This window comes from Sceloporus occidentalis, unplaced genomic scaffold (genome assembly GCF_023333645.1).
Source record: "Sceloporus occidentalis isolate IW3139 unplaced genomic scaffold, rSceOcc1.0.p SCAF_151, whole genome shotgun sequence".
Lineage (NCBI taxonomy): Eukaryota > Metazoa > Chordata > Lepidosauria > Squamata > Phrynosomatidae > Sceloporus > Sceloporus occidentalis.
Window position 1 is genome coordinate 948,920 of NW_028317131.1, and position 25,102 is coordinate 974,021.

General features: G+C 42.7%; 1 protein-coding gene across 2 annotated transcripts in view; it reads right to left on the minus strand.

Annotated features, from left to right (window-relative positions):
• The window catches only part of LOC149280618 (transmembrane protein 135), a 136,206-nt gene that overhangs the window by 27,822 nt on the left and 83,282 nt on the right, over positions 1-25,102 (minus strand). For both annotated transcript variants that reach the window (XM_089500319.1, XM_089500318.1), the window contains one exon: positions 18,460-18,506. In XM_089500319.1, the coding sequence (XP_089356445.1) occupies positions 18,460-18,506 (47 nt within the window). The remainder of the gene's footprint in view (positions 1-18,459; positions 18,507-25,102) is intronic.

Here is a 25,102-nt window from a genome sequence, read left to right on the forward strand (position 1 = left end):
CTAACCACTTTCAGCCCAATTGTGGGGTTTATTCGCTAAAGAGGGAGTTTTTAGGAGAGCTACACATTTCTAGGCCGCATTTAACTATTCATTATGGTGGGCCAGCCCCAGTGTGCTACTGTAAAAAAAAAAAAATGCTTGGTTGGCGCCATTATAATGTATATTTTAATGGGTGAGAATTCTTGAAAATCACTTGATTGATTGGATTATACATTATGCAGGGCTAGCATAACACACAAGTTACTACTGTAATCCTAATTCTTCCTTTCATATCTCGTCAGTATTATTGCAGCTCATTACTAAGTGTCCTTCTTCTCTTCTTTCATCGCTCCAGTCCATTCTAGAACCTCCGCCAGATTCATTTTCTTATGCCATTGCTTTTCATCTGCCGCCCCACCGTACCAATCCCTCTACTGGTTGCCCATAGCTTCCAGTATTAAATGCAAACCTTTCCCTGTGCCCCCTAGATCTCCGAATACTCTCCCCATCACCCTCTTGGCTCTGCTGGCCACTTGTGTCTCTTTTCTCTCATTGTCCTTTCTTCCCACTTGTGTCTCCAGTGCTGTTCCCGTACTGTATCTATTCTTTGGAATTCCCTTCTCCGTTCCGCCAGCCGCTCCCCTAGTTATTCTAACTTCAAATACTCACTAAAAACCCAGAGAAGCTTACAATCCATACTCCTAACACCCCACAACTTACATCACGGTAAGAAACCTGTTCTTCATCGAGATCTCCACTCGACCTCTGAAAGATACTTTTATCTCTAGAATGTTATGGCCCCGCGTCTCTTCCTCCTGATAACCATCGCCTTGTTTTCCATATTATGAACATGGCTACAATAACATTCCAAGTTGCCTGTAGTTCTATTGAATATAGTAAAGTGGTACTTAAGTTCTGATGGGGGTAGATAAGAGCTCTTCCTATCCATAATTATACCTAAGCCCCGATCTCAGCACAAGTGAGTCCCCGTCAGAGGCTTGACACAGTTTCCATACCGTCGGTACTCAGACGTTTACACTTTGCTTTAACTTAACTGGTAACTGCAGGAGAAAAATAACTTTTGGTTAAATCCTGACATATAAGATATGTGATATCTCTTAGTATTCCCTTTAACCCCGGCACCCCCTCCTCCCCCCGGAGCTACATTATAAACCTCGGATACAAGCCATTTGGAGAATGTTCAGCGATTGAAGTGATTACGTTCCAGAGGTGTCTTCGTCAAATTATGGTTTATTTGTGTAAATCGAAAATAGGCTGCTGAAAGCAATAAATAATTGGAAAAGAAAAATCACTGATTTAAAAAAAAATAATAAAATATATATATATATATATATATATATATATACACACATACACACAACGGTATATATATATATATATATATATATATATATATATATATATATATGTATATATATGTATTGAACGCTGCCTGTTCCACTTCTGCAAGAACTTTTTAGCAGTTACGAAATAATAGTAAATTTCTGTAATGTACTTTATTTATACCGTTATCGCTACAGACTGCTGCTTAAAGCAATATGCCTGGGGGATCGCTAATGGGAGGTTTATGGTTGTTTTTAACAATCTGAGGTCAAAAACATTTTCATGGAAATTATGACCAATAACACCTTACAGAAGACTTGCTATATATATATATATATATATATATATATATATATATATATATATATATATATGACAGAGTCCCTGGGGTGTGTATTTAGCACCCCAAATATTGCAGGGAATATACCCCGAGTAGCCCAAAATACACAGAACAAAATGAAAAATTATTGTGAGTTACTCCGCATCTCCCTGGGGCTACTCGGGATATATTCCCGCAATATTTGGGGTGCTACAATTCCAAGGACTTTGTCACTATATATATTAGACTTGTGCATTCGTCTTCGGGCGAACATGAAAACGAGCACGAAGAGGCCGTTTTTTTGTTCGTTCCGAAGGAACGTAGAACAGAATACAGTGCCGGCAAACCGTAGGCGAAGACGAAGACTCACAATCACGAAGAATCGAAGATTCTTCGTGATCGTCTTCGTTTTTGCCGCGCAACCGCCAAAATTTCAAACAGGAGTGAGCTGATCCTCGTCTGTCCAATCAGCTCACTCTTGTGACGTAACGCTAAGGGTCTCGTCCAATGCCTGTGCTGCTGTTTTTTGAATTCTGAAGGCGCCTTTATAAGACCAGAGCTTGCCTGAGAGATCCATTCATTTTTCGCTGTGACTGCTTTGGCAACACTGCTGTGCTGCATCCGAGCGTTACAGAGAGAGATTGTTCTGTTCTGTGTGAGACTGGTAAGCCTTAGCCTGCCATTTCTCACTGTGTACTTCATCCTCACTTCAGTGCTACTTAATTAATATATTTAATAATAATAATTTGATTAATTTAATTTTTTTAAAATTAATTTGTCATCAACTTTAGTGTAAGTGCTGTTGAGTTGACAGTGCACCCAGTGCCTCAGTGGCACTGGGGTGCCCTTGCCCTGGGCTGGCACTAGTGCCTATTGCCTGTCCTGCTTAAATAAATTAAATAGAATTTATAAATTACAATTTAATAGAATCTATAATTTAATAGTTCATTATAATATTATATATATATATATATATTTGTCAGTCATATATATATATATACTATAGTATACTAGTGTAGAGTGTACTGTAGACATTCATCTACTAGTGTCTAATTTAAAATCAGTAATATTAATTAATATAATTAATAATTGAATTCATTATAAAATTATATATATATTTGTCAGTTATAGTTAGTAATAGTATACTAGTGTAGAGTGTACTGTAGACATTCAGAACATCTACTAGTGTCTAATCTAAAATCAGTAATATCAATAATTCTCTAATTCTTTCTTATCTTAATAGTTAATTAAATTAGCTATAAATAAAAGTAATAATATTAATTAATTACTACTAGCGTATAGTTCAGCTAATCTTATTAGTACTGGTGCTGCAGCTCTATAGTTTGTGCTTTGTTTTAGCAACAGTAAGAGACCAAGTCAATTTTTCTTAATTAATCTTTCATTTTATTTCATTTGTTTTGCTCACCTCAGTCCATCAGTGAAGTGAACTTGTTGGGCTAGTGAGTGCAGCCGCATAAGTGCTGTGTTTTTTTTTGATCAGCAAGCAGTGACGTTAACTGTTTTGCAAAGATTTTCTCATTTATTTTACATTTTATTTCAATTTTATTAAAAGTACCCTTAGTGTTTTGCTCACCTCAGTCCATCAGTGAAGTGAACTTGTTGGGCTAGTGAGTGCAGCCGCATAAGTGCTGTGTGTTTTTGTTCAGCAAGCAGTGAAGCTAACTGTTTTGCTGTGACATTTTATTTTATTTCTAATTCTTTTCAAGAAAAATTGACTGTGACGAGCTGTACTAAGCAAAGCTTCAAGCTACTAGCTGTAGTACTAAAATAATTCTAATCTTCTTTAATCTTAATCTATAATATATTATAAATAATAATATTCTAATTCATAATCTATAATATAAGTAATTCTAATTCTAAATTCTAATTCATAATCTATATTCTTCTATCTATAATACATAATATATAAGTAAATTAGTTCTAATCTATTAATATTATATAACTTAATATTAATTAATAAATCATATACTGAATCTGATTTAACCTCACTTTAGCTTAGTGGGTTTGAGAGCGTCTGCCTAGAGGTAGACTTATAGTAAGGAAATATAGCTTTAGGCTAGCATAGTGGTAGGCTAAGCTCTTAGGCCCGTGTAAATTCAAATTAAAAATAAAATACTGCTAGTTATTAAATAGTTAATCTTGAGTTAATAATTTCAATAACTTTAGGATTTTGGCAGATTGCACACAGCACAGTGCAGTAGTGCATAGTTTTACTTTTTAAGCAGTAGCACTGAAGAGAACTTCCTCTAATTTTTTTGTCTTTAATTCGTTTTTCCTTTTTTTTATTTTTATTTTTTTATTTTTTTTTTTATAGTTTTTTAAACACTACACTACACTACACTACACTACACTACACACACAACACAAAATTTGAAATGGATCCTCCTTTTGGGACTAAGGAGGGACAAGCTCCATCTACCACCACCACCACCACCACCACCAGCACCACCACCAGCTCTAAGATGCAGCCTTTGCGTCAGTCTAGTCGGCCAAGTAGGCCAAGCTCTCGCTTATCATTTGGGGAAGCATTGCTTGAAGGATCATCAAGTAAAGGAAAGGCACCAAAAGCAGGCAGTAGTAGTGCGGCTAGGCCCACAAGCTCTATGGTTTTTTACGGAAAGCCTAAAGCACCAGAAGCACGTTCAAAGTTAAAGGGTAGCACAAGTAGTACCAGCCCAGTGACTAAAAAGAAGTGCCTTTTGCCCCAAGCAGCATCTTCCCCATCCACCAGCAGCATGCAAGGTACCAAGCAGAGCCAAATTAGCAGCAAGACTCAGAGGGGTCCCAAACCAAAGCGATCTCATTCCTTTGTAGGGAAAACCACCACCACCACCACCCCCGCCTCTACCACCACTAGTGCTGCGCCTACTGTTCCCACTGGTACCGCCACGCCATGTCCTCCTAGTACCTCTAGCAAGCCACCAAGTCCTTACAAAATTTTTGTAAAGACAGTTAGAGAGAGGGCTACACATAGTGGAACTCCACCTAGCGAGGTAGCAGAGGAGCCTGAGACTGAGAGGCCAAGTGCAGAGTCTATTCTTCCTGCTCGCACTACTACTAGTCACGAGTCTCACGACGATATCAGTCTTAGCTCCAGCCTAGCAGGAATTCCATTCGATCTGGCTAATGAAGAGCTAGACTATGAGCCAGAGGAAGTAGAGGAGATGAGTGGTCAGGAATCAGATTCCTCAGGGAGCAGTGTCCAAATGACTAGTGCACAATTTTCCCCTGAGCCTCCACCTTCTCCGCTACGATCATCACCATCACCACCACCAGCAGCAGCAGCAAAACTTAGCAAATCTAAAGCAATTAGCAGTCCCACTATGGCCAGTACTGTTACCACCAGTCCCACCACCACTAGTTCTGCCTCTGTTCATCCACCCCGAGCAGTAAGAGCAGCACCCAAGGCACACTCCAAGGCTATGCGCGCCCCAATTTGGGAGCACTTTGAAAATGTTGAAGAAGGGCGCTATGGAAAGTGCAAACATTGTGGGAAGCTAATAAGCAGAGGGAAAGTGTCTGGCCATTTTACCAGTGCTAGCATGAAGCATCACCTCAGCACTCAACACAACGCTGTGCTATTGGGGAAAGATGCAGAGGTAAAACTTAGTGCAGGCAGCATAGCTGGTGGCCGTGGAAAAACCCCAACAGCTTCTTCTTCTGAGCCAATAGCAGCAGCAGCAGCAGCAGCAACTAGTGCTGGCAGCCAGAGACCAAGGCAGGTTGGAGCACTGCATGCCCAGCCCACCCTGGAAGAATTTGGGGCATTCCACTCCAAGAGAACGATGCCCAAACAGCAGGCCAATAAAGTAACGCGACTTATTGGTCAGTTCATTGCTGTTGGAGGGGCATCCTTCTCCATGATTGAAGGGGAGCCTTTCAAACAATTGATGGCGGCTGTGGCTCCACAATACACAGTTCCGTCACGTTCCACTTTCAGCAGGAACATTGTCCCCTCGCTGTATCGGTCCTGTGTTGCAGCAGTGAAAGAGGAGCTTTCCAAGGCTGCTGGTCAGTGTGTTCATTTCACTACAGATTTGTGGAGTGCACCTAGCGCCCAGCATGCCTTTCTCTCTTTGACAGCACACTGGTGGCAGCCCGGTGTGTCTAAGGAAGCTGCTGCAGCAGGCTACCGATCATTCCTTCTCCATGCAGAAGTGATGGATGAAAAGCACACTTCCCAAAATATTCTGCATGCGATTAGGAAAATGTTTAGCCTTTGGGTGGGAGCAGAGGCGGGCACCAATGTTGAAGTTGGTTTTGTGGTAACTGACGGAGGTGCCAATATGGTGAAAGCGCTGCGAGATGGTCATATTGTTGGTGTGCGCTGTGCAGCCCACATCATCCATCTTGTAGTGAAGGCAGCAATGTCAGAAGGAACTAATGTGGCAGCAGTAGTTCTGTCCCGCTGCAGAAAGATCGCTGGGCACTTTCACCATAGTGTTAAGGCTAGCCAACTTTTGAGGGAAGAGCAAGAGAGGTCAGGTCTTCCCGTACACTGCCTACGTCAGGATGTCAGTACACGGTGGAACTCCACGTTAGACATGCTAGAGAGGATTTTGGAGCAGCAGAGGGCAATCCATAATCTTGCCTCAGAGCACAATATTGGGATTACCTCTCCATTGAATAGGGAGGATTGGACAGTGATCGCCCAGCTAGTGGCAGTCCTTAAACCATTCAGGGATGCCACAGAAAATTTAAGATCAAACACTGCCAGTCTGGCCCAGGTAATCCCAGTGTTCTCCCATCTAGGCAGCAAGATGGATGTGTTCCTTGGAAACCGTGAGGCTGTTCAAGGTGGCACTCTACATCCTGACGTAGCAGCCATAGTCAGGAAGCTGAAGGATCTGCTAAAAGTACACCTTCGCAAGCGAATGGAAGAGAGTCCCAAAATGATGCTAGCGTGCCTTTGTGATCCAAGAATTAAGGGAAAGCTAGCTTTGAAATTCAATGTTCTCAGTAGCTACCGGGAGCAATTGGTCAACAAGGTGCGTGACTGGCAGCGTAAAATGGGAATGCTGTCCGAGGAGGGTGAGGTGCAGGAGGAGGAAGAGATGATGTGGTCTGCTACTCCTAGCAGCAGCATCAGCAGCAGTGCCACAAGCAGCACAACACAGCTGAGTGGAGCAGCTGCGTTTTGGGAAGAGGCACTTGGCAGTATAGTTGGACCATCTGACAGAGCTAGCAGCAGAAAGGAGAGTAGTGCTGCTGAAATGGTCAAACTTTACCTCTGTGAAGTTCCTTCTGCTCCTAATGTTGATCCTCTTAGCTACTGGGATGAAAAGAAGAGTGTGTGGCCTGCACTCTCATGGGTTGCGCAGCAGCTTCTATCATGTCCGCCAACCACTGTTCAAAGTGAGCGCGTGTTTTCTATGACTGGAAACATACTGAGTCCACAGCGCTCACGCATGGCACCTCATCTGATGGAGCAGATTGCCTTTCTTAAATTCAATCTGCCCAAATTGGGTTACCCAGCTCTTAGCTTGGAAAGTTAAATTTTTTCTCTCTAATGTTTAAGGTAGTTTCTCCCCCTGGTTGCACTTGCTGCGGTGTGGCAATGCCTGCTACCTCCGCTGGTGTAGCTAATTTACGCTAGGGCCTTGTGTCTGAGCTCTGTAAGTCCGCTCCCAAACGCCTAGGACTGACAGTCTTTGGATGCTTTGCCCTGGGGTGAAACAGGTGAGTGGGTCGTCAATTGCCCACTCATTCACCTTTTTCCGTTTCCAACGCTGCTGCTGGTGGTGGTGCCAGTATCTTTTGCCAGTTCGCTTCCTGGCTAGTGTCATGCCTCAGATGTCCCTAATGGAAAGGGTAGTTTCTCCCCCCTGGTTGCACTTGCTGCGGTGTGGCAACGCCTGCTACCTCCGCCGGTGTAGCTAGCTTATGCTAGGGCCTTGTGTCTGAGTTCTGTAGGTCTGCTCCCAAACGCCAAGGACTGACAGTGCTTGGATGCTTTGCCCTGGGGTGAAACAGGTGAGCGGGTCGCCAATTGCCCACTCATTCGCCTTTCCCAATTCTGCTGCTGCTGGTGGTGGTGCCAGTGTCTCTCTTCAATGCCAGTTCGCTTCCTGGCTAGATTCATGCCCAAAATGTCCCTAATGGTAAGGGCAGTTTCTCCCCCCTGGCTGCCTCTGTTTGCGGTGTGGCAACGCCTGCTACCTCCGCCGGAGTGGCCAGCTTACGCTAGGGCCTTGTGTCTGAGCTCTGGAAGTCTGCTGCCAAACGTCTAAGACTGACAGTGTTTGGGTGCTTTGCCCTGGGGTGAAACAGGTGAGCGGGTCGCCAATTGCCCACTCATTTGCCTTTCCCATTTCCTTTTCCATTTCATTATTTTCCTTCTGATACACAACCAACCAAACATAACACACACAATAACACATATAACACATATAACACACAGTGACATCACACATAACACACATACACACACACTTACAATGCACAAAACACAAGGACCTTTTCCTTGTTATTTGCCCTGGCCTTCACTCACTAATAGCATTACATTAACACTATAACTCACACTTCACCCTATAACATTTTTCCATCCACATACCTGCCAACAGACCCAACTTTTTCAGGGACAGTCCTGCTTTTTTCCAGTCCTGTCCCATCTAATTTAGCTAAACTAGGTATGCAAAATGCAAATACACATAGGTAGTTATAGCTCGGTAGGTAACGCTACTATAAACATTTAATAAATATAATCAAGTACTAAATAATAAATCTAACTTTAAAATACATTTAAATAAACCCCTATTTTTTTTTAAAAAAAAACATTAAAATTAAATTATTATTATTTAGACATAATCCATCTTTAACCAAACCAGTGCACTGCTACTAATCTTAAACATAACCGTACATTAACCCTAAGCTATTTTTTAGTTCTTGTCCAACATTTTTCCATCAGCATACCTGCCAACACACCCAAGATTTTGGTGGACAGTCCTGCTATTTTCCAGTCCTGTCCAATAAGTAAGTTGGGTTGTTGCAAAGTATGCCATTGTAAATAGGTAGCAAATGTTAGGCATGTAAAGTGGTCCAAAATCAATTTAAAAATGTAAAATATTCCCTATTCTTTTATTAAACATCTATGGACAGTACACCTCGGTATGTGTGTGCAACTCTATTGGTCGTTTCGGCAGGGGGCTCGCCTGCCATCAACGAATGAAGTGCATTCTGCAGTTCTGCAATTCACTCGGTGATGCCAGACCAGCCCCCTGCCGAAACGACCAATAGAGCTGCACACACGTACCTTCACGGCAGCTGCTGCTGCTGTGATGTGTTATTAACCCCGTATTAACCCCTGCTAGGCAACCAGGAGGAAAACGAAGATTAAACGAGCACGAAGAATGTCCGCGAATATTCGCCCGAAGAGAAGACAGGAACGGGCGAATATTCGCGGAATACGAAGATTTTTTTTCCCCGAAGACGAGCACGAAGACGAACACGAAGAGCCCCCTGGTGCCCAAGTCTAATATATATATATACCGTATTCTCTCGACGACCCTGATTATAAAACGACCCCCCAAAATCTGAATATTAATCTAGGGAAAAAAGAAAAAGCCTGAATATAAGACGACCCTATAGGAAAATTTTTTTACCAGTAAATGTTAATTCATATAAACTATGTGAACAATTGTTTGTTAATAAAAGCTATGATTGAGAAAATAATTTGTTTTTATTTCCTATTTTCAACCTGCCCCCCATTTATGCACATCTGCCCCCAGGCTTGCCACTCTGCCCCAGAAATGCCTTATACCCCCTATATGCCACTGTGCCCCATGATATGCCTTTTCACCCTCTAAATGCCACTGTGCCCCATGATATGCCTTTTAACCCTCTAAATGCCACTGTGCCCCATGATATGCCTTTTAACCTTCTAAATGCCACTGTGCCCCATGATATGCCTTTTAACCTTCTAAATGCCACTGTGCCCCATGATATGCCTTTTAACCCTCTATATGCCACTGTGCCCCATGATATGCCTTTTAACCCTCTATATATGCCACTGTGCCCCATGATATGCCTTTTGACCCCATATGTGCCACTCTGCCTCCAGAATTGCCTTATACCCCCTATATGCCACTCTGGCATTTAGGGGGTTAAAAGGCATTTCAGGAGGCAGAGTGGCATATAGAGGGTTAAAAGGCATTTCTGGAGGCAGTGGCATTAAGGGGGTAAAAAGGCATTTCACAGAGCACTCTGCCTACAGAAATGCCTTATGCCCCCGTTTAACACTCCCTCCCTCCTCCAAACTTACCGGTTCTTCTGAGTCCCCCGGTGCTTAGTCCGGGCAGCGTGTAGAGCTCTATGCGCTGCCCGGACTAAGCACCGGGGACTCAGAAGCACCGGTAAGTTGGGGGGGGGCATAACACAGGAGGATCCAGGTCCCCTGCATCGCTGCGGGGGATCTGGATCTTAGTCTCATAGTCAGACCTATTTGAGGTCTGATTATAAGACGATCCCGATTATAAGACGAGGGGTATTTTTCAGAGCATTTGCTCAGGAAAAAACCTCGTCTTATAATCGAGCAAATACGGTATATATATATATATATATATATATATATATATATATATATATGTTGATTTGGTGGTAGCAGTGGGATACGTCCTCCCTGTGCAGCCCAGTCTCCTTAATGAATTCCCTTGGATTTTATTTTATTTTTTTACAAAAGGAGGAGTTGGCAGGAGAGTGGCAGTTTCATGTCACTGAATTAAATTTGGGCAAACCTCAGCGAGCTACGGCTTCAACAAAACATTTGCCCTCCACTCCCGCTGGCCATCTCTGGACTACATGTATTCGACCTACTGTTAACTCTTCGGCAAATTAAAGGGGCATTTCTGTTTCTGTAGTGTAATGGGGCAGCCCATCGCCTGCAGACTGTTCATGTTTGCATTTATTGGGCCCACACAGAACGAGATGTACAGTTCAGGACCTCAGAAGTCTCTTCTTCAGATGGAGCGTTGAGCTGAATTATCTGAGGTCCTGAAGCTATGCTGGCCCAGAAAAAGTATCAAGTTCAACCTTTATTATTATAGAGTTTGTCGGTGACCGCCACTGGGTGGGGATCAACTTCAGTATCACCTTCCAGACGCGTCTTAATTTCCCAGGTCGACCAGATTTTTGCTGTTCTTGGCACTTTCTTTGTAATCCAATTTCCCATTTTGAAGGCGAAGGGGTGTTGCATCCCGACACCGAGTTCCTGTAGAGAAGACAGCTCCATCCATCCTGCTCCGAGTAACATCTGCCCCAAACCTCTGCAGGCTCAAGACATACGATCCATGTCATGACTCGGGGCAGACAGACTCAGATGAGCGCTGAAGCCGACTCTCAAGTAGTCCATCATGTCAAATTACAAATGACAAATCCCCCGCTTTACCACACAGGTCCATATCCTTTAAGGCAACACAACGCAACTATCTGAAGATAAGCAGACGGGGCAGAAAGTGAGGAAGCAGGAAATATTCTAAATATTGTTGACGAGGACGGTTTTACTCTTAGGAGGAAGGAAGGGTGCGCTCTGTACGTGCGATAAGCCGTATTAATGAAGACATGATACTAATCCTTGGTTAATATACCAGGAACCCCTAGGTGCAAACTGTGCTGGTAGAGCATTGACAGGTAGACTGAGTCCGGGTGTGGGGGGTGGGGTGGTCAGTCCAAGTTAAAGCCAACACAAAATATATCAATATGCATCTGTCCCAATACGGCCAGTTCTACCGTTCCTCAAACTCTACTGGTTCCTTTTCCATTGACCCCATTTGATTTGTCAGGTTCCTCAAAAGTCAAGGTGGCCCCTCAAAGAGGTCTCATAAATCCTCCATTAATTGTCTTCAATAATGGTAGCCTTTATAGCCATTGCCTCCCACAATTATATATATACCTATTTTACCTCTAATAAGTCAGTGTGGTTAATGTTCACTTGCCTTCTGCTGATTCCACTTCCCAATATTCCTTCTTATAGTCTGATATTTCACAAATCCTTTTGAGATCTGGGGGTGGCTCATTTTTAAACATTAACAAAACTATATATATATATAAATAAAATAATAATTACGTTACAGAGCAAACTTGTGTAAGTATGATACAATGGTTTCATTGTATCAGTAGAGACAGGATACAGATATATCTTTAAGTTCTAAAGGTGTTTATTATAAATAATTTTTTTTAAAAAATTTTTGTTTCTATAATTGTCATGTGTAAAGAATAATAAAAATTTGAATATTAAATATTAAACTATTCTAAAAGTAAAATACAAGGATAAAAAGTCTAAAGCATACTCCTGTGATATCAAATTTAAAAGACAAAAGGTATATAAATCACATTATTAAACCTAAAACTAAAAAAAAGTATACTGTGATGCAAGTCAAAGCCACAAACAAAAAATAAATAAAATATATAGATATACCGTATATTCTCATAAATGCATGATTTGAAGATTTCATCGGGAAAGGAAGGGCCGTTTTCACCAGCCCTGAAACCCTCCCCTGCTTTTCCCACACCTGGCATGTGAATAGCCCCGCATTCATTACATGGCATGGCTCTCGACCTTTGACCTTCTCACACATTTCAACTAACCTTTTGGGTGAAAGAGAGTTGAATGAAGGGCAAAAAAGCTATTCGTGGCAGTTTTACTACCAACACATACCTTTCCCTGATTTTTAGATTGATGATGGAATGTATGGAAGGCCTTACGTTACAGACAGGGTGGTCAATAAGTGGAACAGCCTTCCAGCAGAAGTGGTAGAGGTTTATACAGTGAGGGGATTTAAACACGCATGGGACAGGCATATGGCTCCTGAATCTAAGACGAGACCAACGACTGATTAAGGGTGTTTAAAGTAGGAAAAACGGGCAGGCTAGATGGGGCCGAATGGGTGTTATCTGCTGACATATTCTATATTGCTATGTTATATAGGACTTCCTCTCAGCGGAGGAGACTATGATCTACGACCAGAACAAATAAGCACAGACAACCTACAACACTTTGCCTGCTCAGTCATGGATAGTCAGAGTTGTAGTCTATACAGAACCTAGAGCTACAGATGCTGCCCATCACCAAATTACCATATATTTCAGTCATGCCAAGAAAACACATTATATATATATATATATATATATATCGTATATATCTCAACCCAAAGGTTTATTCTATTCTTCTAATGACTGCTATTGGAAGTCATCACCCCAGATCCAAGGAGCGTTGAAGCTCTGTTGTTTCATCTGCCCCCCCCTTCCCCCCATCTGTAACGTCAGCCTGTGTATAGTAACGGAGTACCGTGTTACTGGCGGGGCTGCAGTGGAGACGGGGTCATCCCTCACATGCTACAGGCAACGTATTCTCTCCCGCCGGAGAACAAGAGGCCTGTTTGCCTTCCTTTACGTTCTAGAATGACAATCGGGTCACATCAGTGCATTGTGATTGACACGAGGAAACTAGAAGGAGGGGGGGGTCGCTTTTTCCTCCCCTGGGGAAGGCAGTGAGAAGATGCGCCTGAAATTTCAGACCTTAAAAGCATCTCCCATGACTGCGGGCTCACCTTGCAGGTAAACACCTTCCTGCTTCACTGGCTTTCAAGTCGACGGATCTGAAACGAAATCTGTGCTGGAAGCCAGCGATGGTGGAAAGAAATGCGGTCTGTGCATCGCGTCTCGCTGTAGCCGTCACATGCAGCCAGCGTGCTCCGAGAATTCACACGTGAACCGAGCACAGAGGTCATGTTTAGGTTTACCAGAATAACTTTCTCCTAACATATCTCTGCTGCCAGGTACTACATTTCCCTGCCGCGCTGCGTATGTTTACACAGATTCCAGGACAGGAGTCAAACACGATGCACACCAAAGCTGGTTAGAGCTGCGGTGGGCTCAACGATGCTTAGAAAGAAGAGTCAATTGAGTATTTGTTTATATGGGGGGTTGTAAGGGGTTCTCTATACGGCTATGGCCACCAGACTCCACCGTCCCATAATGTATATCATATCATAATATATGATGCCAGAATGCAAAGCAAGCCCTATCCTAGCCTGGTCACGTATGCATGTAAGACGGTGACCACGGAAGGTCACCAACACGTTACTGTGTCCATAGAAAACGTGTGAACCACCGATCTAAAACCAGGGGTTTAGCGGTTTAGACGGAGTGCAAGTTTTTTACTGAGAATGTGGTAGATACGTTGGACAGCCTTCCAGCAGAAGAGGTAGAGGGTAATACAGTGAGGGAATTTAAACAGGCATATGGCTCCTGAATCTAAAACGTGACCAATGGCTCTTATTTGCCGTTCTGTGTTTTTACATCCTAAAGCTTCCTGCGGCGTCAAGGTGTATTAATATAATGGAAGTGTCCCGCTTGTGAAGGAGGTATTTATTCACTCGCGCCCATGGGAATAATCCTCCCTGAATGCGTTTCCAAGGAATTACACCGAAGCTTAAGATAAGACTGACCTTTCGACAAAAGGAAACCGAAGAATAGAACTAATTGTTCCCCCGAAGCTCTTACCTCATTATTACCGCCGCCCCGCACAATCCAACCTTGCGCTAATGTTTCATTCCGCGCAGACAATGGGCTCGGCGCTCGCTCATTCACATCTGCATGGGAAATACTCCCTCCATTCAGCTCTCCTCCAAAGCAATTTATCTTCACAGGTTCTTGCAATTTAATATACAAACCCCACGTCCAAATAGGAATCCGATACAGAAACATTTAGATTTATTTATGCAAGACTTTGAGATATTTATCCAATATCCACTTAATTTATATGTTATATTACTGTATACAGCGCTGGGGGTTATATTACTGTATACAGCGCTGGGGGTTATAATACTGTATACAGCGCTGGGGGGTTATATTACTGTATACAGCGCTGGGGGTTATATTACTGTATACAGCGCTGGGGGTTATATTACTGTATACAGCGCTGGGGGTTATATTACTGTATACAGTGCTGGGGGTTATATTACTGTATACAGCGCTGGGGGGTTATATTACTGTATACAGTGCTGGGGGTTATATTACTGTATACAGCGCTGGGGGTTATATTACTGTATACAGCGCTGGGGGGTTATATTACTGTATACAGCGCTGGGGGGGTTATATTACTGTATACAGCGCTGGGGGGTTATATTACTGTATACAGCGCTGGGGGGTTATATTACTGTATACAGCGCTGGGGGGTTATATTACTGTATACAGCGCTGGGGGTTATATTACTGTATACAGCGCTGGGGGGGTATATTACTGTATACAGCGCTGGGGGGTTATATTACTGTATACAGCGCTGGGGGGTTATATTACTGTATACAGCGCTGGGGGGTTATATTACTGTATACAGCGCTGGGGGTTATATTACTGTATACAGCGCTGGGGGGTTATATTACTGCATACAGCGCTGGGGGTTATATTACTGTATGCAGCGCTGGGGGGTTATATTACTGTATACAGCGCTGGGGGTTATATTACTGTATACAGCGCTGGGGGTTATATTACTGTATACAGCGCTGGGGGTTATATTACTGTATACAGCGCTGGGGGTTATATTACTGTATACAGCTCTGGGGGTTATATTACTGTATACAGCGCTGGGGGTTATATTACTGTATACAGCGCTGGGGGGTTATATTACTGTATGCAGCGCTGGGGGGTTATATTACTGTATACAGCGCTGGGGGGTTATATTACTGTATACAGCGCTGGGGGGTTTTATTACTGTATACAGCTCTGGGGGTTATATTACTGTATACAGCGCTGGGGGTTATATTACTGTATACAGCGCTGGGGGGTTATATTACTGTATACAGCGCTGGGGGGTTATGTTACTGTATTCAGCGCTGGGGGGGTTATATTACTGTATACAGCGCTGGGGGTTATATTACTGTATACAGCGCTGGGGGTTATATTACTGTATACAGCTCTGGGGGTTATATTACTGTATACAGCGCTGGGGGTTATATTACTGTATACAGCGCTGGGGGGTTATATTACTGTATACAGCGCTGGGGGGTTATATTTCTGTATACAGCGCTGGGGGTTATATTACTGTATACAGCGCTGGGGGTTATATTACTGTATACAGCGCTGGGGGGTTATATTACTGTATACAGCGCTGGGGGTTATATTACTGTATACAGCTCTGGGGGTTATATTACTGTATACAGCGCTGGGGGGAAATTCTGATTTCCTTGAGTTATTTGTCTTCTCCTCCCCCACCCTCTGCATCCCGGTGCAGTGATCCCAGATATACCCCAGTGATGGATTTTGCTTACTTTAATCTGTAAACATCATTATATGGGTTGATTTCGTTTACTAAACTGCGGAATGTAATATTTAGGCAAAAGTGACAGATCCACTTAAAATTCCAAAACTTAGCATTCTTATTATGCATGAGCGCATATCACCCCGGGGATTTAACCCTATGTAGCTTGAAATTAATGCATTAATAGAAAGTTTTCTTTGGTTATTGGCCTTTATTACAATTATTTAAAATGGATAATAATAAATTATCGTAAAATGGAAATAATATAAAAATAGATTGTATCACTTTTATCACTGATGTTACATTAAAGTTAGTATTAAAAAAATTAGTTGGCTGGTGACGAAATACAGTTAACCCTTTCATGACAAGGGAATCGCTTCCTTTAGTATGAATAATACTAAAAAATAAAAACATTCAAAAAGAATAAAGAAAAAAAACAAAGGAAAAAAAAAAAAAGTATTTTGCTTAGTATTTCTTTCACATGTAAGATGCCACTAGCGCTGAAAACGGCAAAACCCCTGAGTAGATAATACCCTAATATACATCTGCAGGGCCAAATGCCCCGTTACATACATTTTATAAAAATGATTCTTAAAGCTCTTGGGTTGGGGCTGGAAGCGGATGTTTTTATGTTTTTACTTTTTTAATTAAATATTTTAAACCTTTTTTGACAGCAGAAGCTTTTTGGGGGGTGAACCTTCATAACAAAGTGAAATCACAGAGTTGAAACCACAACGACGTAACATTATATAACGATGAATAAACCCCAACTAGGTGAAAACAGGGCGCCATACATGGGAATCAGAACTTATTATCAGGTCTCCTAGGTCTCACCCACACCCTGCTTCTTGGGAATAGACCCGTTCCTGTGTGTGGCTAACCCCCCATGTGTACATCTAGCCCCTTCTCTCCGATACAGAACCACCCGCCTCCCATAAGGAGTAGTAGAGGGTGAGCTCTGGGGTTCCCGAATTTACCCAGCACACAGTTACTTGTAGATGCCAGGCAGTGCCCCTAGCAGAGCATGTTAAGGGCCATTTATGGATCGGTGGGGAATGGGGCAATTGCTTCAATCCAAGGAAGACAAAGGCATGTGGAGCATCCCGGACTTATCTCGTTATCTCCCTAATTTCAAGAAGGAGGCAGGGTTGAGAGGGGTCACGTAATGTGCCGTTGCTTGACACAGCGGTAGCAGCGCGTCAGCTCCCACAAGCTGAAGCTTCGGAGTGTGAGTTGCGTGTGTTTGTGGAGTTGTTGTTTCGTGTGTGTGTGTTATTGTGTGTGTATGGGTATGTTTGTGTGAGTGTCTGTGTGCATGTGTGTTAGGGTGTCTGATTGTGTTAGTGTGTCTGTATGTGTGTTAGTGTCTAGGCATGTTGGTACGAGTGAGTGTAAGTGTTTGGGGATAACTCGGTTAGCCTTATACTCAGGACTGCTTTTGATGAGGAATTCTTCGGCAGAAGCGTGAGAAGCCTGAGATCGGCGGCCCCGGGCCGAGCACTCTCTAATATATCTCTGCATTGGATTAGTTATTTTAACTGCAGGTAACATGGAAATACTTGAGCTGCAGTGATGTGTGACATTGACCTTGACTGTCAAGATACGAGATAACCGGAGACCCTCCTTCCACCAGCGAGCGGGGAAACAAGATCCCGAGACAAGAGCTGGTTTACGAATAATGCGTTCGCTACGTGCAACGACCAAGCGGAAAAGATCTGAGCAAACAACAAGTGGAGAAGGAATCCGCAAACATCTCAGTATTCTGGAACAGTGCAAATCACTCAAGGAAATACACCTATAGGCCTGTTGCCATGACAACTGGGTTGAAATTGTTTTTTACAACAAATTATACAAAGAGGGCACCGGGGCGCTACAATGCGGAGAAAACTTGGAGGGACCAGGCAACGTTATATCCCATATTTTGGGGGCATATTTGCTTAATCATGTCTCTTACTAGATCGTGCCCAAATGTAGGATGGCTGCTTCCATGCTGTGCCCTTTCAGGTCTTTCATACATATTCTTTCACAATGACTAAGCTTGCGAGCCGGGCTCTCTCCACCTAGTATATCGGTTTGTGTTAGTCTGTCAATTCCCGTCTTGTCATAACCCTTGAATAAATGTATTGTATTAAGCGCTGCGGAAATTGTTGGCGCTATATAAATAAAAGATAATAATAATAATAATTATGATTTCATTTACTAATTTATTGAAGCATTTACTCTTTTTCTACTAGTATAATGTTTTTAAATAAAATACCTGGTATTCAAGTTCTTGCCAGGAAGTTCTCTCCCTTCTCCTTCCCCTAACTTTACAAAGGCTCCCCGAACCAATCAGCAACAGCCAGCAACATAACAATAGGGGGGTAGATAACTAAACGGGGCGGGATAATCGGGCAGATCCTGAGAACAGGGAGTTAAGCTCTATATAAATAAAGTCAGGTTTTAATATAAATACACATTGCCTGTTTTAATACATTCAGGGCCGTATAAAATAAGGGACGGGATGAATATATATAGAAACGTGTATCTGATGAATGGCACCCACCTGTAGAAAAACATGTAGAGGGCTGCGGTGATGCAAAACAAGAGGACCTAGAGAAAAGAAAGAAGACAAATGAATAGAAGAAAAGCCACGGGTAATCGTTAGCGTGACCCTGATCTGTTACTCATGTTCTCATAAACAATCGTAAACACATACATGAGCGTAAACATAATTACCGGCGCTAAACGAGCCTTTGTAAATCGCCAAACAACCTTAGAATGTAATAACGAAGCACGCCATGCTGTTTATTACAGAGGAAGCGACGAGCACTCGGTCTAAACAGGAATCTGATCATCATGTCATTTGTTTATTGTAATTACCTATAACGTTTATTTATTTATATATACACATATATATACATATACACATATATACATATATATACATACACACACACCAGTGTAATTGTTGTGGACAGATTTCGTTTAAGAGCTCATCTCAAGGAAGTTGAGATCAACAACATTTTAATTAGGTGTATATCATATTATATACACACACACACACACACACACACACACACACACACACACACACACACAACCATTCTATAGTTTGGGGTCACTTGTCTGAAGAACATTATCTGCATATCCAATCGTGTTATTGTTAATGCACGTTATTATTACCGTATTTGCTCGATTATAATGCAAATGCTCTGAAACTTACAACTTACGCTGCAGCCGAAAGGAGGTGCGGTTAGCAGCGGGGGTTGTCTGCGTCCATCGCGCAGACCTTCCCCGGCTGTCAGAGATCAGCGTTCCCCGCAGCGTTCACTCTGACAGCCGGGGAAGGTCTGCGCGATGGACGCAGACAACCCCCACTGCTAACCGCACCTCCTTCCGGCTGCAGCGTAAGTTGTCTACGCGAATCACATACACATCTACACACTGCCCCGGCTGCATGACAGGGGAGTCAGAAGCACCGGTAAGTTTTTTTTTTGGGGGGGAGAGTTAAATGGGGGGCATAAGGCATTTCTGGAGGCAGAGTGTTCTATGAAATGCCTTTTAACCCCCTTAATGCCACTCTACCTCCAGAAATGCCCTTTTAACTCTCTATACGCCACTCTGCCTCCTGAAATGCCTTAAACCTCCCTATATGCCACTCTTCCCCATAATATGCCTTTTAACCCCCTTAATGCCAGAGTGACATATAGGGGTATAAGGCATTTTTGGAGGCAGAGTGGCACATAGGGGGTCAAAAGGCATATCATGGGGCACAGTGGCATATAGGGTTAAAAGGCATATCATGGGGCACAGTGGCATATAGGGAGTATAAGGCATTTCTGGGGCAGATGTGCATAACTGGGGGGCAGGTTGGAAAATAGAAGGAAATAAAACCAAAATATTTTTCTCAATCATAGCTTTTATTAAAAAAAATAGTTTAGATGAATTAACATTTACTGGTAAAACTTTTTTCCTATAGGGTCGTCTTATATTCAGGCTTTTTCTTTTTTTTCCTTAATTAATATTCAGATTTGGGGGGTCGTCTTATAATCGAGCAAATACGGTAATTATTATTATTATTATTATTAAGACAGTTTGATACATTTCACACCAGTATTCTTTGCTTTGAACTTTATATACGATGTTACAAACCACCGTTACATTCTTTGCTGTACAGAATCTGTATAAGTTTGAGGCGCGACATACAACTAAGTGGGTGAGTGACACAATTATATTAGATTGCAAGCTTTTGAGACAATGGAGGTCTCTTCTTCAGTCATATTATACCGGGATACAAGACCTGGGCGGTCAGAATAAACATCAGCAAAAACAGAAGGTTTTCCAATCATCAACGTTACTGCTAGAAACTGTACAGCGGTACCGAGTATCTTGCTCCATTAGCAAAGAAACAAAGAATATGATGACATTTTTACCCATTTAAAGGGTCCTGGATTCAGGACCCATATTGCCTATCCCATGCATTCCCTCATTGCTTCAGCCTCAACCACCTCTGATGGGAGACCGTTCCACTTACCCACCACCCTCTTGGTAAATTAAAACTTACAAATATTTTGGTTTATTGTGAATAATTAAGGATTGGTAAATTGAGAATTATTCTTGCTCATTAATCCATCCTGCAAGAAGACAAATAATTTAACCTTTTTGCGTGCCAGTCAGAGCGCACCATTCTTGCTCCGAACGGGTTAAGGCTACAAAATATAATATGACGTCTTATTCCATAGATCTTAGTAATATATAATATATAATATATATATATATATATATATATATATACACACCTGCTATATGGACATTTAACCCCGGTAACCGCATCCTCCTACAGTAACAGTGACCGCATCTCCTACGAGATGAAAGCCAGAAGTGAAGTGAAAGGACCCCAGAAAAGTGTTCTGTGTGGGTTTATAAAAGGAAATCCAGCCTGAAGAGCCCGTTAAGTGCCCCGTACATAGCGGGGATAAGATCAGAAGCATGTCCTGAAAGGGATACGCTGAGAGCACGAAGGTTAGGCGGCCGTGAGAGCTCCTTTTATCTGCCAGGCATGTGAAATTTAAGATACGACAGCGAGCGATGTCAAGAGCAGCGACAGCTTCGCCGCAATGATGGATGGCTTACGGGAGATGATTATGGTAGAAAACGGAGACGGGGGACAGATTTCTTCTTGTGTTTCTCTGAATCAGTTGTGGAGGTGATGTATAAAAAGGTGATTGTTACATGTGTTTAAAAGTGGTCTCGTTACCATGGAAACCAGCAGAATTTCCCTATGTATTTGGACTTTTTGTTCCCGTGGTGATTAAACCTTTTTTTTTTTTTTGAATTTTGAGCCAATATTAATTCCACTGTGGTCACATTGGTGGGTAAATGACAACTGGAGTAAATAATCCATTGGCCGCAAGTATAATGAGTAACTGGACACTCCGGTGTCCCAGGAAGCCCCCTTAACAATCAATGCATAGGAACGTAAAAACAAAATTACTCATCTGATGGAGAAGCTGCAACTCCCCTGAAGTCAACAGGGGCCTTGTTGGACCTCCACCTGGAGCATTCGTCAAACCAACCCCTGGAGCTGACTAGGGGTAAGTATGTCACACGGTAGCAGATGTTTTCAGCACAGATAACCGCTGGGGGGCTTAAGGGGCAAATGCATCAGGTTAGAGGGACCTCTCAGCTACCATACTCATTAAAGTGCATTTTAAAGTGGCTCTCTCATCAGAACAGACTCAGAATAATGAGATGAGCTAACGAGACGTTCCTTACATAGAATTTGAAGGTAGGTAAGAACCGGTCAGCCCGTTTAGTCCGCCCTGTTGCCTCTTCGGCAGAGATGGTGTAGTCCAGCCTGTCGCTGGCCTCCTACTTTTTGGCTTTTTAAACATTTGCAGCGATTTCCGCAGCTGGAAGTTATGTTACAGAAATATCTTCAATATGGACTGTTACTGATACCACTAGCAGGAGTCAAACAGGTAAGCCTCTGGGACACTGGTAGAACATACAGACACCCTCATATCTCCCTACCATCTTGTTTTTTTGTGGGACAGTTCATATTTACTGGGCATTGTCCCCGGGGAACTGTAAATTTGGTGGATCGATGGTGGCTTCCAAGTGGCCGAAGATGAGGTGGCCCTTCCTGGCTCATATACTCCCAAAGGTGCTCCAGTTTGGACACTTGAATTGTTGGGTGGTATGCAACCCTTCTAGGTTCATTAATTTCAAGTTAATTTTTGATGACTATAAGCTTTATTTGATATCAAATGCGTTCTGATGTCTGTCATTGGAACTTTGGTGGAACGTGCTCCAGCTCCAGCTCCAGCCCAATCATACCTGAGAACTTCCCATGGTTGGCCAGAGAACAAACACACCGACCCCGACCCTGAGTTCCAGAGCCTCCAAGTAAAGTCGATAGAGCTCAAAAGTATGATAATAATACATATCACAGCACAAAATGTACCAATTTCTTACTGTACTTTTGCAGATTAAATAAAAGAAAAAAAAAGCTTGGAACTATTTTTCCTGACGCTGAAAAAATAACGAACATCTTAACCATTAGAGGAATGCAGCGATAACGTCTTCACAAATACGATTCAAGTAATATAACCCAAGGACTTCCAAAAATCAAAAGGCAGGGTTGGCTTGTGCAGAACACACTGCGATCTGGCTAGTGGGAATAGAATCTGATCGGGTTCCCATAGCATCTGAGATAAACTCCTGGAACATTTCCTTGGAATGCAGGCTGGAGCTTGGAACGCCATGGAATCTCGCAGCATAGCGTCTTTCAGTATGCGGAGCTGGCCAGGGAACGGACTATGTAACGTACCAGAGACTGGCTGCTCTACTGGATGGGTTATATAAATCAGTATAAATACAAGGCATTTGGCGTAGTAATTAGTTACTTGAGTTCGTTCTGTGGGGTTTGGAACATCGATATCCACATTTTAGACATTCGCACTACGCTCTGATCCACTGGATACCCTTGAAGTAGTAAGAGATACAAGAGGGAGAGGATTTACAAGAGGCTATTAATATTTGTACTCTCTTAAGAAACCTCAGTTCTGCCCCACTCTGGTGCCGCCAGAAATCGGCTTCTTGACCTCGTAACATCAAAAGAATACATTTTCCCCTTTCCTCTATGGATTATAATCATTAGCAGATGACTTCATCAATGGGACCACTTTATATATTGGCAATTTATATTTCGTGCTGAAACTTGTTAAACCCAAAACAATGGGCAACGGAGCTTCTGGTGTGAATTTGCCGGCCTGCAGGCGAGATGAAACCTTTGTAAGAATGGTTATGTTTGCCCCGTAACATGAATAGCTTATGTGGGAGCCTTCCTTGAAAGTCAAGTCACAGGTTTAGCGATCCATTGAGAAGGGCCAGTTTACTGGAGTCGTTTCATAATGTATATTAAGGTAAGAGTTGAAATTATTAGGTCCTCTGCAGACTCGGGGGTTGAGTGAATGTTCAGAGACATCAAAGGCGTTTGAGTGCAGGCAACCTGCCGGGGGCAGAGATATTATACTGAGTTGTGGAACATGATGGTGCCATATAAATCGATAAATAACTAGGCACAGAGAGGAATCCTGGCCCACATTGGGACATCATAAGGCTGCTTGGAACTATATTTTAGGAGAAGGAATAAAACAATTTGTCAGACATTAGTCAGGAACAGAGCCAACGGTATCACGCCTTCACCGGGGCAGCTGGAGGCTTCTCGTACGCAGCCTTGCCAAATACCCCAAGTAAGTCGTAGGCAGACACGAAGAAAAGAAAGATTAGGGTGTGATATTGAACGACGGATTAGCGGGCTTCATGTTAAGGTAGCGCTGTTTCATCCTAAAGAAATGACTGCAAATGGCATGCGTTATACGCGATGAAACGAGTCGCACCTGTCAACAAAGGAGACAAAGCGAATCCAAGCTGCGCATTTTCCGGTTCAGCGCTGTTACCAAAACACGCATTTAAGATTTGCTTAAAGGATCATTAGAAGACATACGACACATTTATGCCTCTCGTACAGCCAACTTTTCAAAATATATCATAAAGCGGTTGATGTCTTCCAGGTGTGAATTAATTGTCTGTTTTTAACCCTTGTAACAGTTTTATAGAAGCAGCATCCCTCGTGTACTTATGGAAAAGGTCCCGTTCATAATATCGTCCTTTTCTCCCACCAGAAATCCACGCAAGAACATTATAAAGGAGCTAAGCAAGCCAATGCAAGTCATTCAAATGTCATTAAAAACGCGGGTGGCTGGTCCACCTCGGACGTTTGCACTTTTGAGTCTTGTGTTTCACACTCCCCAACTCCTTCTAGATTGTAAGCTCATTTGAGCAGGGTCCTGCCTCCAGTAGTAATATAACTACAAGTTATGTCCTGTTAATTGTTTTATAGTGCTGCAGAATACGATGGCGCTATGTAAAGCATAAATAATAATGATGGGGCTGCAGGTGAAGTCATTGAGACATTGAGAAGGTGCTTGTAGGTCTCCAGTTGCCACACGTTGGCTTCCAAGATGTTGGAAGCCAACTATGGGGCTTTTTACATGCAAACAATAGGACATGGGGCTGTTATGAGGGTAAAATGTTTAGTTTCAAGGCATGTTGTGGAACGGGCTAAGCTAAATCACAGCGTTGCGAGGTCCAAACTTGGCCAGATTTCTATGGAATTAACCTGGCCTGGTTCAAAGATTTGCTTAAACCAAGAAATAATAATAAAGGCAGCTTTCCATGTAAGAGTCTAACAGCGAGAGGCCCCGCTCAGCATAACGTTCAATTTATACCTTCAAGAACCTACTAACCCAGTATCACATCGTGTGAAGGATAAATGTGAAGTGCATTCTACGCGTGACCTTTCCTGGAATTATACTTGACATGCCTTATTATTCATCTATTTTAAACTTCACTTATTGCCGAAGCTTTAACGAACCCAAAAAAAAAAGGAAAGCTTCCTGGGATATTTCCAAAACACTTGTAAATCAAAGTAAAGGTCAGTGCGGCCGTGTCAGATCCCGGCGTAGTGTTTTGTGTGGAACAAGATGAAGCAGAAGCCTCACAGCGGGGACAGGCCAGCAGAGTCACGCCATGCTGGGCGGGTGATAGCGAGAGTTGCGGAGTCACAATGTCGCATATAATTGCTCGCAGTTCTCAGATACTTGGAAGCTGACACTCCTGCCCTCTGTCTCTGCTAGGAG